Genomic DNA, 15,149 nt, shown 5'->3' on the forward strand with positions numbered 1-15,149 from the left:
GTGGGTGTTCTTGGAATTCTCCCAAGACATGAGATGTTCTTTCACAGATCTAAGGTTCTGTGTTCAAATTTCCTAAATCATAATGCAAGTCTACATGTGAAATCCTGTTTGTAGTAAAATTAATCAAATCTGAGAATACATAGTCCCCATAGACTGATATTTTTCCCTAATGCAAGTCTGGTATCACTTACATTAATATCGGTGTGGTATATCAACACACATAAGGCTGGTAGAATCTGTGGGAAAAGAAAACAATACATTAGGTGTTTAAGTTCTTGGACTAAATTAACCAGCATGAAATAAACCTGCTAGGCAGTAATTACAACATGCATAAGGCCAATTAGTTATTTTACCTCTCTTTGGAAGTATTTCCTAAGATTTTACATGATAGAACATTCTTCACACAGCTGACATTTTAATTGAACAAGCAGGTACTACAGATAACCTGCAAATAATTGGTGAACAATGCCAATAATGATATAATTAACTAAGGTGGGAAAGCAAAAGATGAAAAGGCAGCAAATAATAGAGGCAAGTGGACAGTCAACATGTCAAAGTCTAGACACTTCAGGTGGACAAAGGCTATCAAACTGAAAGGTCAACAGTTCATTTCCTTCCACAGAAGCTGCATGACCCTCTTAAGTTTCTCGAGTTTCTTGTGTGTTGTTCCAGATTCTGGCGTCCGCAGTCTCCTGTCAGCAAATAGTAGATGGTGGGTGGGAGGAGTTTAAATGACTAATACATTCCGGAGGGGTTGTACAAAGGCTGAAATAGGGAAAAGAGGAAACGTGAAAGAATATGGGAAGAATTGACAAGTGTGTGAGTTGAGGATTGGCGATGGGTGGAAAGGCAAAAAGGGACGGTAAGGGCAAGGAAGGACGGACAAACCTGATGGGTTGGAGAGGGAGCAGATAGCTGTGTGGGACTGGTGGAGATTTGAAGGTATGGCATCTGAGAAAGGTTAGGGGGCGGGGGAGGATCTAAGGGTTTGAGGGAGTTTGAGAGGTGGGGAACAACTAAGGACATGAATAACTGACAGGGTTTGGAGGGGGAGAATGACCCAAGGATACAGGCACTGGGGTGTTGGGAGACTGACAACAACCTGAGAATGCAGGAGGGAGGAAAATGTCTCAAGGATGTGCAGGCAGAGGGAATGGCGGCTATAAGTTGAGTGTAGGAGGAGGAGGGAGCGAGAACACTTGGGGATCCAAGTATGCTGGGAAACATAGTAGCAATGGGAATGTGAGGTGGTGAAGGCCATAGAGAAGGGACTGGTGAGGTTGAGGAGGGAGGGTAGGCTGTGTGACCATTGAGAACATTGGCTAGGAACTTACAATGACCTGAAATAGCCCAACATGGAAAATGGGAAGTCATTAAAGAGGAATAACTGAAGGTGATACCTGCAGTACTAGATGGCCTCAGGCAGGATACGAGTTACTGGATGATATGAAGGTTAAAGCCATTGATCAATGTGGGAGACCAGGAAGCTGGATCAGGGGCTTTGAAAGGAGAGAGGCTGTGGCAAGATGATGGGGCAATGGCAGCTCACCCAACAGCTACACAGTTATATCAGTCTATCATTTCCACTTAAAAAAGAAAACTGGATTAGACTGGTTTATTATCCAGTACAATAATTTTCTATGCAATAAAACAAATACCAAAATAACAAATTACACAATAACATATGAAGCAAATATTCTGTAAAACATTAAGGGCTTCACAAGAGGATTGTATTTGAATTAATAAACATTGCTAACCAAGTTCTGGAATAGGTTGTAAAAGAATATTACAGAGGAAAATCCTATCTGACCTCATCCTGATCTATCTACCAGTTGCAGATACCTCTGTTCATCACCTTTGCCAGGACTGCCCACTATACTGTTCACGTGGAGGTATTCTCCACTATATTGCTTGGGATACAGGCAAAAGAATGCCAGGCAGGCTTGAACTAAATGCAATAGCAGAAGAGAAGCAGCAACTCAAACCAGGACATCAATTAGATGTCAGGGTCCCTCACTATTATTACAAAACCAGGGGCTAACTCTGGATCAGAAGTGAAGAAGAGCACGCCAGGAACACTACAGGGCAAACCAAAACTACAAGAAAACATAGATAAGCCATTATCAGAGCTAAGAAATCCCCAAAGGTTCTTCAGTCCTGCCACACTCACTCATCACAGGTAGTGAATTATGCAAAAATGAGGAGGAGGATCTATGAGCATCACCACCCTCAATGAGTGCAAAAGGCAAAGATTAAATACCTGCAACCATCCACAGCGAAAATAGAAATGCAGAGCATCTTTTTAAAATGATGATGGAACAAATGATGCTGGTGCTCAAAGGGCTCCTGGTGTCCCAGGAGATACATCGCTAAGTTCACATGCAGGTACAGAATGCAGATGGAATCAGTATATGTTAGCCTCTATTGCAAGAAGACAAGAGTACAAGAGCAGAAATGTCTTGATAAAATTATTTGGTGCCCTGATGAGGTCACATCTGGAACAGTGCACAGGATCTGATCTCCCTAACGAAGGGAAGGGTATTATTGCAGCAACGTGGGTGTAACACACACCAGAGTAACTCCTGGGATTGGTGGGGGGGGGAGGGGGTTGTCATAAAGCAGAATTGAAGTATCTCACAGGTTTCGAGGAATGAGGGTGATCTCATCAAAACACACATGGCTTGTCAGATGAGTCGATATTTCTATTTCTACATAGGCATCCGTTAGTCACATGAGACCATGGATTTGCGCCTTGGAAGGTTTCCAGGGCGCAGGCCTGGGCAAGGTTGTATGGAAGACCGGCAGTTGCCCAAGCTGCAAGTCTCCCCTCTCCACGCCACCGATGCTGTCCAAGGGAAGGGCATTAGGACCCATACAGCTTGGCACCAGTGTCCTCGCAGAACAATGTGTGGTTAAGTGCCTTGCTCAAGGCCACAACATGCTGCTTCAGCTGAGGCTCGAACTCACGACCTTCAGATCACTAGACCAACGCCTTAACCACTTGGCCATCACCAGATGAGTCGATAATATTCCTTCATCTGGGGCTTCTACAATCAGGAGTCAGTCTCAACCATTCAAGATGGAGAAATCAAAGTTCTTCACCAAGCAGGCAGCAAATCTGTATAATTTGCTACAGAGAGTTTGGAAGCTTAGTCGTTTCCAAACAAACTGATAGATGCTTAAATACTGAAGAAATAAAAGATATATACTGTAAGTGCAGGAAAGTTACAATGAGGCAAAAGACACTGTTGAACTGGATGTAAGTTTGTGCACAATGGGCCAAAAGGCCTCCTCTGTTTTCCACTTGTTACATTATGTGCCAAGGGAATGATTCATCTCAGTTTCCTCCTGAGAGGTGCAAGTCTTCAGCTAGCTTGAATCATTACTCACGACTATAAAGAAATGACTCAGTGTGCTGCATACAGCAAAGGCTTTGGGTCGTAACCAGACTACAGCTGCAGCTGAAGATTCATGCTCCAAAATCATCCCATCTGACCAGACTATTTCTTACATAGCTGCAAGCACTGACTTCTACCTGACAACGTGGATAATTATCTGGGCATGGCATGTCCATAATGGAAATGTTTGTTTGATGATGAACTTCAATAAAAAATAAATTACAAAAAAAAGAAAGCAGGACAAATCCAATCCGATGAATTGCTACTCTGCACTCAAATCAATATATTGATATGGAAATTGTCTTTGACACTGACAAGGCAAACAATGCTTGAAGCAGCATTTAGTCACCAGTTCATTATAATCTGGTTTTTATAAAACAAATAAATCAGGGATAATAAAGGTGTTTGCAAACAATGTAGTTGATAGTGAGACTGTTGAAACTCAATGGTCTGAATACTTGGGCAGAAGCATATCAAATGAAATTTAATCTAGAGTAGTACCAAGTAATACATTACAGACGATGCAACAAGGGGGAATGTACAATGAATGGGAGAATACTGAACAGTGTGGGGGAACAAGGGATCTTGAAGTGTAAATTCTCTTATTAGTTAATGCACAGAATATAAAAGGAGGGAAGTTATAGTTCAGGCATGTATTTACACCACAACTAAAGCAGTGTACAGAGTTGGTAACCACATTATAGGAAACCAGTGAGTGCACTAGAGAAGGTTTTCAAGGATACTTCTGGATCTGGAAAATTATACTGAAGAAGAATAATGACTAGTAAGCTAATGTTGCTTTCTTTTGAGCCAAGGCTGATGAGGATGGGGAGGTGGAGGAGGGGATAGCAATTGTGGGAAAAATGAGAGACTTAGATAAATTAGGAAGCAGATTTTTGCAAAACAGTGAAAAACCACAAGGCTTAAATTTAAAGTAACTGGCAGATGTTTTAGAGGAAAAAATATAAAAGAATGTTTTCATCTCGATGGTGGTAGATGTCTGGAACATTGACCGAAATGGCATGTAGAATCTAGGTGTACTTGAAGAGGCATGACCTGCAAAGTCACAAACCTACAGCCAAGATGAGATTCAGACTAGATTGTTCAAATGATCTACTACTGTAAATTTTCAATGATAGGTTCCAGTGGGTGACATGACTGTTGGTGTCTTTGACATCAAGCCAACTGTGACATGAAAACCTTAAGTAAAATCAAAATCATTACAAATTAATAAGTCCTGGCAAAAACCAAGCTGATGATTGTGGTTGCTGCAGGACAATTATCTTAACCATAGGACAACAGTGTAGGAACTCCATCAGACAGTATTCTTCCTTTTCCAATATTTTTATTAATTTACATATAAGAATACAGAGCACAGGAAAAAAATATCAATACATTATACTAAATCGCATATAAAGACTCCTTACCCTATATTCATACAAGTTAAATTTGTAGTATTGAAATATAGCAATTTTATTAAATTAAAAAAAATCTAACCCACTACCAAGACCGAATCTGATCAGTAAAGGAAAAAAAGGAAAAAAAATTATTAGTCATCATCTGTGCTTTAACAACAAATCAAGGGTTTTGAAAATAATTCAGAAAAGGTCCCCACAATGTTTGAAAGTCTCGACTAGATTCAGAGATTGAGTATCGAAATCTTCTCTAAATTTAAACATGACATCACATCACGTAACCATTGGGCGCGAATAGGAGGGGCCGCATCTTTCCATTTAAGCAAGAGCGCCCTTCTGGCCATAATAAAAATAATAATAATAAAAAGCCAAAATGTGCAAGTCAGACGACTCCAAAATAATATCCTTTCCTCCAACAATACTAAATAAAGCGGACAAAGGATTAGGCTTAAAGTTTACTTTACAAAGTATCAAGAAAGTGTGAAATACTTCTTTCCAATATTTTCCAAGACTCAGGCATGTCCAAAACATATGAATGAGTGAAGCTTCTCCATTATTACATTTATCACAATACGGAGATATATCTAAATAAAAAAGAGACAACTTATCCTTAGTCATATGGGCCCTATGGACCATTTTAAATTGTAGGAGAGTGTGGCGGGCACATAATGATGAAGTGTTAACCAATTTAAAAGTTTGGTTCCAAGTTTCTACAGAAATTGAAGTCTGAAAATCTTGTTCCCAAAGATTTTTAATTTTATCTAAAGAAACACTTCTCATTCCCAGCAACATATTATAAATATTAGATATAGATCCATTATAAAAAGGTTTCACATTAAAAATTACATCTAGTAGATTCTTATCAGAACTTTTAGGAAATATACTTATTTGAGACTGTAAAAAATCTCTTATTTGTAGGTATTGAAAAAAATGAGTTTTGGGTAACCTATATTTAGTTGACAGTTGTTCAAACGAAAAGAGACTTCCCTCTACAAACAAGTCCTGAAAGCATTTAATACCTAATCTATCCCATTCTTTAAAAGCCACATCAATCATAGAGGGTTTGAAAAAATAATTAGAAAAAATGGGACTCGAAAGAGAAAATCTCAGTAAGTCGAAGTATTTTCGGAATTCTATCCAAATTCTCACAGCGTGCTTAACTACCAGATTATCAGTTAACTTACTCAGAGACAAAGGGAGTGAGGATCCAAGAAGAGAAATAATAGAAAATTTATTAACAGAGTTAACTTCTAAACAACCCACATTGGGCAATCCTCACGATTAATGTAATATAACCAAAATGTAAGATTTCTTATATTAACTGCCCAATAATAAAGTCTAAAGATTGGTAAGGCTAATCCTCCATTCTTTTTATCTTTCTGAAGATGAATTTTATTTAATCTAGAACGCTTATTCTTCCATATATAAGATATAATAGTCAACAGAATCAAAAAAAGATTTAAAAAATAAAAACCGGCAATGCCTGAAAAAGATATATAAATTTAGGTAATATATTCATTTTGATAGAGTTAATTTGATCAATCAGCGATAACGAAAGAGGCGACCAATTTAATAGTATCCTTTTTACGTGATCCAATAGGGTAAGAAAATTTTCTTTAAATAGACACTTTCAGTTTTTAGTGATTGTTACACCTAAGTAGGTAAATTGGTTTCTTACAATTTTAAAAGGAAGGTTAGAATTTCTTGGTATCAAATTGTTCAAACAGAAAAGTTCACTTTTATGTAGGTTTAATTTATAACCTGAGAACTGGCTAAAAGAGGAGAGTAAAGAAAGCGCATGGGGTAATGAAGTCTCAATATTAGAAATAAACAGCAGCAGATCATCAGTATACAGCGAGACTTTATGAATAGTGTCTCTCCTTAAAATACCAGTGATATCATTAGATTCTCCAAAGGCAATAGCTAAGGGTTAAGGCCAGATCGAAAAGCAAAGGGCTCAACGGACAGCCTTGTCTAGTACCACGTTGAAGCTTAAATGGTTTGGAATTATGAGAATTAGTGATAACCCCAGTGGAAGGAGCTAAATAAAGTAATTTAATCCATTGAATGAAAACGGGTCCAAAATTGAATTTTTCTAAAATTTTAAATAAATAATTCCATTCAACTCTGTCGAAAGCTTTCTCAGCATCCAGGGATACCACACATTCTGAGATCATGACAGTATTCTAAGTCCAACCATCTTCAGATGCTTCATCAATAAACTTCACTCTCCAATAAGATCAGAAGTATTGTTCTCTGACTATATTTAGTATTCCATTTCATTCACAACTCAAATGAAGAAGCACAGTATCTTGCATGACCAGACTTAGGATAACATTCAAATTTGGACCAAAACGTAGTTTGCAACATCTGCAAGACGCAAGTCTCAGGGAATGTCTAACTCCAAGAGAATCTAATGACCTCCCATCAACATTAAGTGGCCTTGTTGTTGTTGCTCATCACACCTCGTGGCACACTGGGTGGCAACCTTGACATTTCTTTACTATCTGTCTGTTTTTTATGAGGCGGAGCTGCTAGCTCAACGCTCAACCCAGCACGGATGGAAAGCGTGCAAGGAGCTGGCTGGATTCGTACTTGGGACCACTCGCCTCAAAGTCCAGTGCAGATGCCACTGGCTGACTGAGTGGACTTATCTTGTGCAATTCCTTGCCATCAATACACCAGTGGTCACCACTGACCAGAAACTAGATTAGTCATTGTGGGTATAAGCATACGGCACAGATTAGACATTCTGTGAAAAGTGGTTCACCTTAAGCTGTACAAAGCCTTTACACTGCTTTAAGGTAAAGTCAGGAATGTCACTGACTGCAGTTCATTTGTCTCTAATATGTAAATCCCATAATCAAAAACCTCAACACCACCAAGGACAAAGTAACATCATTGAATGGCATTCTTTTCTTTTCAAGATGGCACCAAGCTGCAGTCTCTGCCCAGATTGTGGCTCGGATTTAGTTGAGTTTTTAAGTTCATAGGGATGGTTTTAAGGACAGAGAGGGGAGTTAGAAGTCAGGCCTCTGCTCCGTGTTCGATATTTCACATTTGAAGTCCAGCAACGTGAATGGGTGACAAAGGATATCCGCGGTCCAGGCTTCTGCTCTGCACTCGAAAGACAGAGATATGGATAGGTGACAAAGGATATCTGCAGTCCAGACCTCCACTCCGCACTCTAAGCCCAGCGACCAAGAGTGCATTGAAGCAGGGGGCACGAGGAGACATGAAGGCTGGTCAGTGCGACTTGCATAGAGTTTGAGCCAGGAGTTCAGGGTCCTATCGCCAGCTCGTCCAGGGGCCGATACCGAAGATCGGAACCCAAAGGTTGATCAGTAGTCTGGTGGTTGAAGCCCGATGGCCGAAGCCTAGAGACTGCAGGTCTGTCCTGGAGTTGGAGGACTGTCCGTGTGTATGTGGGCGGGGAGGGAGGAAAGGGGCTTGTTTTGCTGTTATTATTTTGTTGCGTGTTGTGTTCTGTGTTGTTCTGTCAAGCCCTGTGAGCATGTTATTTTGGTGTCACAATGTGTGATGCTAAATGCTATATGGCCAGCAAATCCCACATTCAATGAATAAGTAAGTAGTAATCACTGTTGACCAGAAGTGATGGTCAGGACGAAGCCAAATGATGTGTTTCTCTGTTGTGAGCCAAGTATCCATAGGGTTTTTCATGCCTATTGATCAGTCCCACTACAAAGGTTACTAATAAATAAAACAGGCATCCGTTAGTCTCATGAGACCATGGATTTGTGCCTTGGAAGGTTTCCAGGGCACAGGCCTGGGCAAGGTTGTATGGAAGACCGGCAGTTGCCCATGCTGCGTCTCCCCTCTCCACGCCACTGATGTTGTCCAAGGGAAGGGCACTAGGGCCGATACAGCTTGGCACTGGTGTCGTCACAGAGCAATGTGTGGTTAAGTGCCTTGCTCAAGGACACAACACGCTGCCTCAGCTGAGGCTCAAACTAGCAACCTTCAGATCACTAGACCAACACCTTAACCACGTGCCAACACTAACAGCACGCTCATCCAGATCTAAAGAATGTCTTTTCTAGGTCCAGTCCAGAGACTGAACACATGATGTAGGTTGATGATTCATGAAGAACTGTTTGATGTCGGCACTGCCAGAAGCACCATACTTTAGCCGACATGTTAAAGTAACACTGCATGTCCTCCTAGATCAGGGGTTCCCAACCTGGGGTCCACAGACCCCTCGGTTAATGGTAAGGTTGGGAACCGCTATCCTGGATGGACACAAAAGGAATCCACCTGACTTTCCAAAGAACAGGTCACATTTTGGTTTGAACTTTATTTATGCATTAACTCACAGCACCAGAAAATTATTATTTAGTATTTTTAATCATATTACTACTGCAGGAACCTATGTGCAACTTAACTACTGTATACTTATGTTATAACAGTAAATGCATTAAATATTTGCAAGTATTCACATCTGCTGATTACTTTGACCATATGGCATATTGTCATACTGTAGTTTCATAAAATAAGGTACCATTTCTGCTCTAATTGTTTCATATGAATATTTACATCATTGAAAATAACAGAACCAATACCAATTCCATATACTTAGCATGTATCTGAATTTGCCATATTTAATGAGGACTCTTAGCTGCAAAGAAAATTTGCATATATGTACAACCTCTAAAATGGTGTGCCCTACTAAGCATAATCACTTGAAAGCAAGAAACAAAACTTTTGTTGTATACTAATTCTCAGTGCTAGGCTAACCTCAACACCCCTAAACACTATAGGCACACACTTCAATTATGTGTACTCTTTACAAGAATGTTTTCACATTTACAAGTTTGCCATCTCCGCAGGTCTCTGATACTGAAATTTCATGAGTTCATTATGGCACAGAGAAATTTACATTTTAAAATATACTTGGGCCAGCCAAAAGCATATGTATTTTCACTCATAATAACCATAGTCAGTCCAATCTCTTTACCTCCTGAACAGTATCCATTGGTGGTGGCGGATCCTTATTTCTGCAGAGGTTAACTATGACCCATGTGACGTTACGAAGGAAAGTGATGGGAATGGAGGGATTGATGAAGGACAGAAGAGGTTTAACAACTCCCAGTGAGATGACGTAATCTCTACACCGAGGACCATCACCTAAAGAAGTGGAAATGAAAGGGCTTGCATTAGAGATGAGAACCTAGAAAGTTAGATGAAAGGAGCAATGCTATGGCTGTTGCATATACAACAGTTTGATGAAAATGTTAATGCAACAACTCATTAAAACAGTTAAAAATAAAAATGTGACACTTTAGTGACCTGTTCAGAAACAATCGATAGTAGAATTGTATACCAAAGAAGAAAGCCATGCACATCTCTGCTTGCTCTTTGAATGTACCAAGTTTGTAACACTCGACTGCTCTTGGCCCAGCTGCTTCTGCTTTCACCACACTTCCACACAGTGCAGTCTTCACTTAAACACATTTCTCCACAACTGCTTTTGACAAAACTCTAATTAAACATATTGTCAATGGAAAAGTTTCTCATTTCCTCTGATCAAAATTAAGAGTATTTTGGTTAACTATTTCCTAATTGCATCTACTCTGTATAAAACTTCCACTTATGTCAAATCTCAAATATTAATCATATCTTGCACTCTTAATAAATTTCCATAGCTCCTTCTCCAAAACAATGAATTCCTTTATAAAGTGCAGTGCAAAGAAATGTAAATTTAAAATTAAATTTTATAACTTAGCTTCACTTTTTTGCTTTTGCACTTAATACTTCTATTTAACAAAATCAGGAACTCCATGTTCTTGTAATGCACAAAGAAGGCTTTCCAATATTACAAACCTATGATGTTTCCTAGAGCCCAGACAGCTTGTTCACAAACATTCTGATGAGGGGAGTGGAGTAATCGCAGAAAGAGAGGTACAGCATCTAGAACCAAAAGACAGAATGTCAGCTTCAATCTTTTCAAAGTTCCTAAATATATGGAAAAAAGAAACTAGAGATGCAGATTAATTAGCAGTTACGTTTCAAGGATTTTGTTCAATAAAGCCAAGAAAGCATTTCTTTAATGTTTGCCATTCTAGTTAAAGTTGTCATATTCTCTTAACTCAGCAGAGAAATATTTCAGCACACTATTCTCAGGCTTTGGTAATATAAACATAGGAATACAAGCTTTGTAGTATATCCCATTACTTTCAATATGGGGAGAAACAACAACATGCACACGATTAAAGGTTTCATCTTCCAATTACATGTAGACATCAATAGGATGATGAATGAATAGCAAGTTAAAAGTATCATGCAATAATTATACTGCACTGCAAAATCTATTTGCTTTACATTTAATTCTTCATATAGATTACTGACACTTTCATGTTACAAAGTGAGAAAGAAAACAGGTTAATGCTGCTGCTGACAATCGCACAAGCAGCTATGTAATCTCTGCAAAAATGAAAAAAAAAGAAATTACTGAAGACTTACTAGCCCAGATCTTCACCAAATATATAAGATGAAATGCAATCCCACTTAAAAAGCAATTCTCTGCTAAGTAAGTCAAATGTATAAGTTATCTGTAACTGGACCTTTGCCTTCCTAACCATAAGACCACAATCTGTGCGGATCAGAAATAACATCTCCACCTTGCTAATAGTCAACACCGGCGCATCTCACAGATGTGTGCTTAGCCCACTGTTCTACTCTCTACAGCCATGACTGTGTGGCTAGGCACAGCTCAAATGTCACCTATAAATTTGCTGACAATACAACTATTGCTAGTAGAATTTCAGATGGTGACGAGAGGACGTACAGGAGTGCGATTATCGCTAATTGACTGGCGTTGCAGCAACAACCTTGGACTCAACGTCAGTAAGACCAAATAAATGAATGCGGACTTCAGAGAGGGTAAGACGAGGGAACACACACCAGTCCTCGGAGGGATCCGAAGTGGAAAGAGTCAGCAGCTTCAAGTTCCTGGGTGGCAATATCTCTGAGGAAATATCCTGAACACAACATATCGATACAGCTACAAAGAAGGCACAACAGCAGCTATATTTCATTGAGCAGATTTGGTAGCTCACCAAAGACGCTAGCAAATTTCTACTGACATACTGTGGAGAGCATTCTAACTGGCTGCATCATCTTCTGGTATAGTGGGGGAAGAGAGAACTTCTACATAGAATCAAAATAAGCTGCAGGGAGTTGTAAACTTAGTCAGCTCCATCATGGGCTAGGGCCTCTGTCGTATTCAGGACATCTTCAAGGAGCGATGCCTCAAAAAGGTGACGTTCATCATTAAGAAGCCTCATCACCCAGGTCATGCCTTGGTCTTATTGCCACCATCAGGCAGGAGGTACAGAAGCCGAAGGCACACACTCAATGATTCGGGAACAGCTTCTTCCCCTCTGCCATCGATTTCAGAATGGACATGTATGAATACATTTACTTACTGTAATTCACAATTTTTCTCTATTATGTACTGCATTGTACTGCTGCCACAAAGACAACAAATTTCACAACATATGGCAGTGATTCTGATTCGCATTCTCTCAGATTTTACAGCAAAACCAATCAAAATTCATGAAACTTAAACAGCTGAAAATAATTGATCTCTACCTCTTCTAAATTCTGTCATTATTTCCTTTCATCTCAGCTCTGAACCCTATATGGTCTGTTTGCTGAATCTACCAACTTCAACCTTTCACTGAAATCTCTGGTTTTACATTAGACTCAGTTTCTCCATTGTTTTCATTGTTATTCCACAAATTCCTACCTAAATTACATATAATATTCCACTTTCTCTTTGGCCTTGTCCTTGTTGACCTATAAGAGTACCACCTCTGTGTCCTTTATTTCAACGACATCATCTTCCAGACTTTTCTGCTCTTGTTCTACAGCCATAAAAAGTTCAATCATTATTTTAGATAAGTTTTCAGTCACTCCTCCAAATGTCTGTTCCCATAGGTTGAGTTTGCTTGAAAACATTCAAGTTAAACGCGTGTCTCCTGTTGGTATTTTAATTATTCATCTGCATCTGTAATATAACTGGCAATAACTCACTCTAAAAGATAAGCTTACATTTTTTTTATAATGGAGAAAGGAGATGCAGAAAGATTACTGGAGGGAATTCTAGAATGTAAATTCAAAATGATCAAAATTTCTTGCACGAATAGTGGTGCAAAAGGCTGGAAGAAGGAAAGGTACAGCCAAAATAATTCTAAAAATTGAGTTTATTGTGTTAAGAAATTTACAAATCACTGCTCAATATAGTCCATTAATAATATAGCTCATATATCACCCCAAGTACTTCACTGAGAGATGAAATAAGCAGCATAGAAAATAGAGGAAGGGAGGAAAGTATTTAGAAAATCTGCCCAACCTTGCCTTCAAAATGACTTTAAAAGATGAAGTGATTTGTGAGAACAGTATTTAGTTTTCCTACCAACTGAAGAAATGCAAAACCTTCCAAGATCAGGGGAGTGCACAGTATGAGCTGGGGAAGGCTACTGAAATGCAGCTGCAAAAGCCAAAATATATTTTTTTAAACAGTCACAAGAATTTTGATTTACAATACACCAAGAAAGATTGTCAACAACGAGGGAATGATGTATGATAAAGATGCACTACATGAGGAAGTTGCCATTGAGTCTTGGGCATTGCTCAAGGAAAGTTCAGCAGCCTGACATTGTAGAACTGAAGAAACTGTTGACAAATACAGCTAAATGTTCGTGAAATATTCCTACACATTAGCACCGTTAGTGCATTGCGCTTTCTCATTATTTTCTAATCAATAATAAGCAATAAATTAAGTGAATACAAAACAATAAATTAACAATATGTTGATATCTTCAGTGGATCAGTTCTGTCACTTACTTGCTTCAACTACTGCTTGAGTTTGTGCTGAAGTCCCGGATGCTATATTAGTCAATGCCCAAGCAGCTTCAAATTGAAGGGATGGACTGCAAGATAAATAAGCACTTAAGTCTACCGTGATAAGTCACAAATATCAAAATTGCAAAAGGCATTGTACAGGCTTTATTGTCACTTTCACCACATTAAAATTAGAATTCTAGAAAGAACTAAAGCTTCTAGTTGGTATTTAACATACTACTCCAGGAGCTTGGCTACATGATTGAAACCCAACAAAACCCTATTGTGTTAGGTTCAGTTCTGGTCTGTTTTAGGGGGGGGAAAAAAGTCCTTTGGCTTGGTAAAAGTCTCCCAATAAGATGACAACTCGCACAGTTGTATCGGCCTCTCGGGTTCTAAGCAAAAGGTATATTTGTTTGTCCTTTGCGGATTTTTTGGGATCGCAAAATACTGCTGGATATTGAGATCATCCAGTGCTGCAGGTCTGTCCCACTGGTGTGTTGCTTCAAATCACCTCCAAGTCCACTCTGGCAGCCAAACATTGCCTCGTTCCCCACTGCCTCAGTTCGGCCCATACACACCAGGCCACAACCGTCCTCCACTTTCACACTGCAAAAATGCCAGGTTGTACAGGCAGTTCGAAAGCTCAACTCCAAAAGGGAAGTTACAGGCTATGATTGTAGTGATCGTTTTCAAGAAAAAGTGAGCAATAAAGTAGTTAATAGTTGGGTTTGCTGCCTGCAAGTTGACACTGTGCTTCACCAGCGCCAGCTTAAACGGGAAACTCCAATTTCAGGAGAGGAGATGCCAGCTGGAATCAGTGCTGAGTTGGGGGCTGGTCCTGCCCAGTGTTCACCTGGTAGAAGACAAGCTGGATTGTGTTTGCAGCTGCACCAGCGCATGATGAGGGACTGCTGTGAGCTTGTACTTGAAGAAACAAGGCTCCAGGACAACATCATGTACATCATAAACCTACAGGCCACTATACTCAGGGACTTGGGCTATATATTTTTATGACTACACGCTTTTCTGCTATGTGTGCTGTTTGCTGTGTGTGACTGTTGGCACTATGTTGTGCCCCTTGGCCTCAGAGGAATGCTGTTTCGCTTGTCTGTATTCATATGTATGGTTGAATGATAATTAAACTTGAACTTGAGAAAATGAAAAGGAACCAAGGTTGCGAGATGTGTTTGACCTAGAGAGAACAGGTAAGAAGAAAAGATCCAGTGGCAAATGCCATCCAGAAAATCTCAAAAAATGCTGTCACACTGGAGGAGCCTCAAGCTAGAGCAAAAGTCCTTTCCTCAAGTGCCTACCTGATCCAAAATTGATAGGTTCCAACTGTATGTTATTCTTAACCTGGGTTCAGTTTGGATGTGGTCTAGTTGGGTTTAGACTTGAGTTATGACCAACTTCAGGATTGAGTCTTTAGAACTCTTTAGCAACATGGAATCAACTGTTCAATGTACCA

At 39.5% G+C, this 15,149-nt stretch overlaps 1 protein-coding gene across 1 annotated transcript in view; it reads right to left on the reverse strand.

Annotated features, from left to right (window-relative positions):
• Positions 1-15,149, reverse strand: part of kpna3 (karyopherin alpha 3 (importin alpha 4)) — a 115,618-nt gene that overhangs the window by 31,146 nt on the left and 69,323 nt on the right. Inside the window, exons 7-10 of the mRNA XM_063051105.1 lie at positions 13,682-13,767; positions 10,655-10,741; positions 9,789-9,958; positions 192-236 (exon numbers count right to left, since the gene is read on the reverse strand). Coding sequence (XP_062907175.1) covers positions 192-236; positions 9,789-9,958; positions 10,655-10,741; positions 13,682-13,767 — 388 coding nt within the window. The remainder of the gene's footprint in view (positions 1-191; positions 237-9,788; positions 9,959-10,654; positions 10,742-13,681; positions 13,768-15,149) is intronic.

This window comes from Mobula hypostoma, chromosome 6 (genome assembly GCF_963921235.1).
Source record: "Mobula hypostoma chromosome 6, sMobHyp1.1, whole genome shotgun sequence".
NCBI classification, from domain to species: Eukaryota; Metazoa; Chordata; class Chondrichthyes; order Myliobatiformes; family Myliobatidae; genus Mobula; species Mobula hypostoma.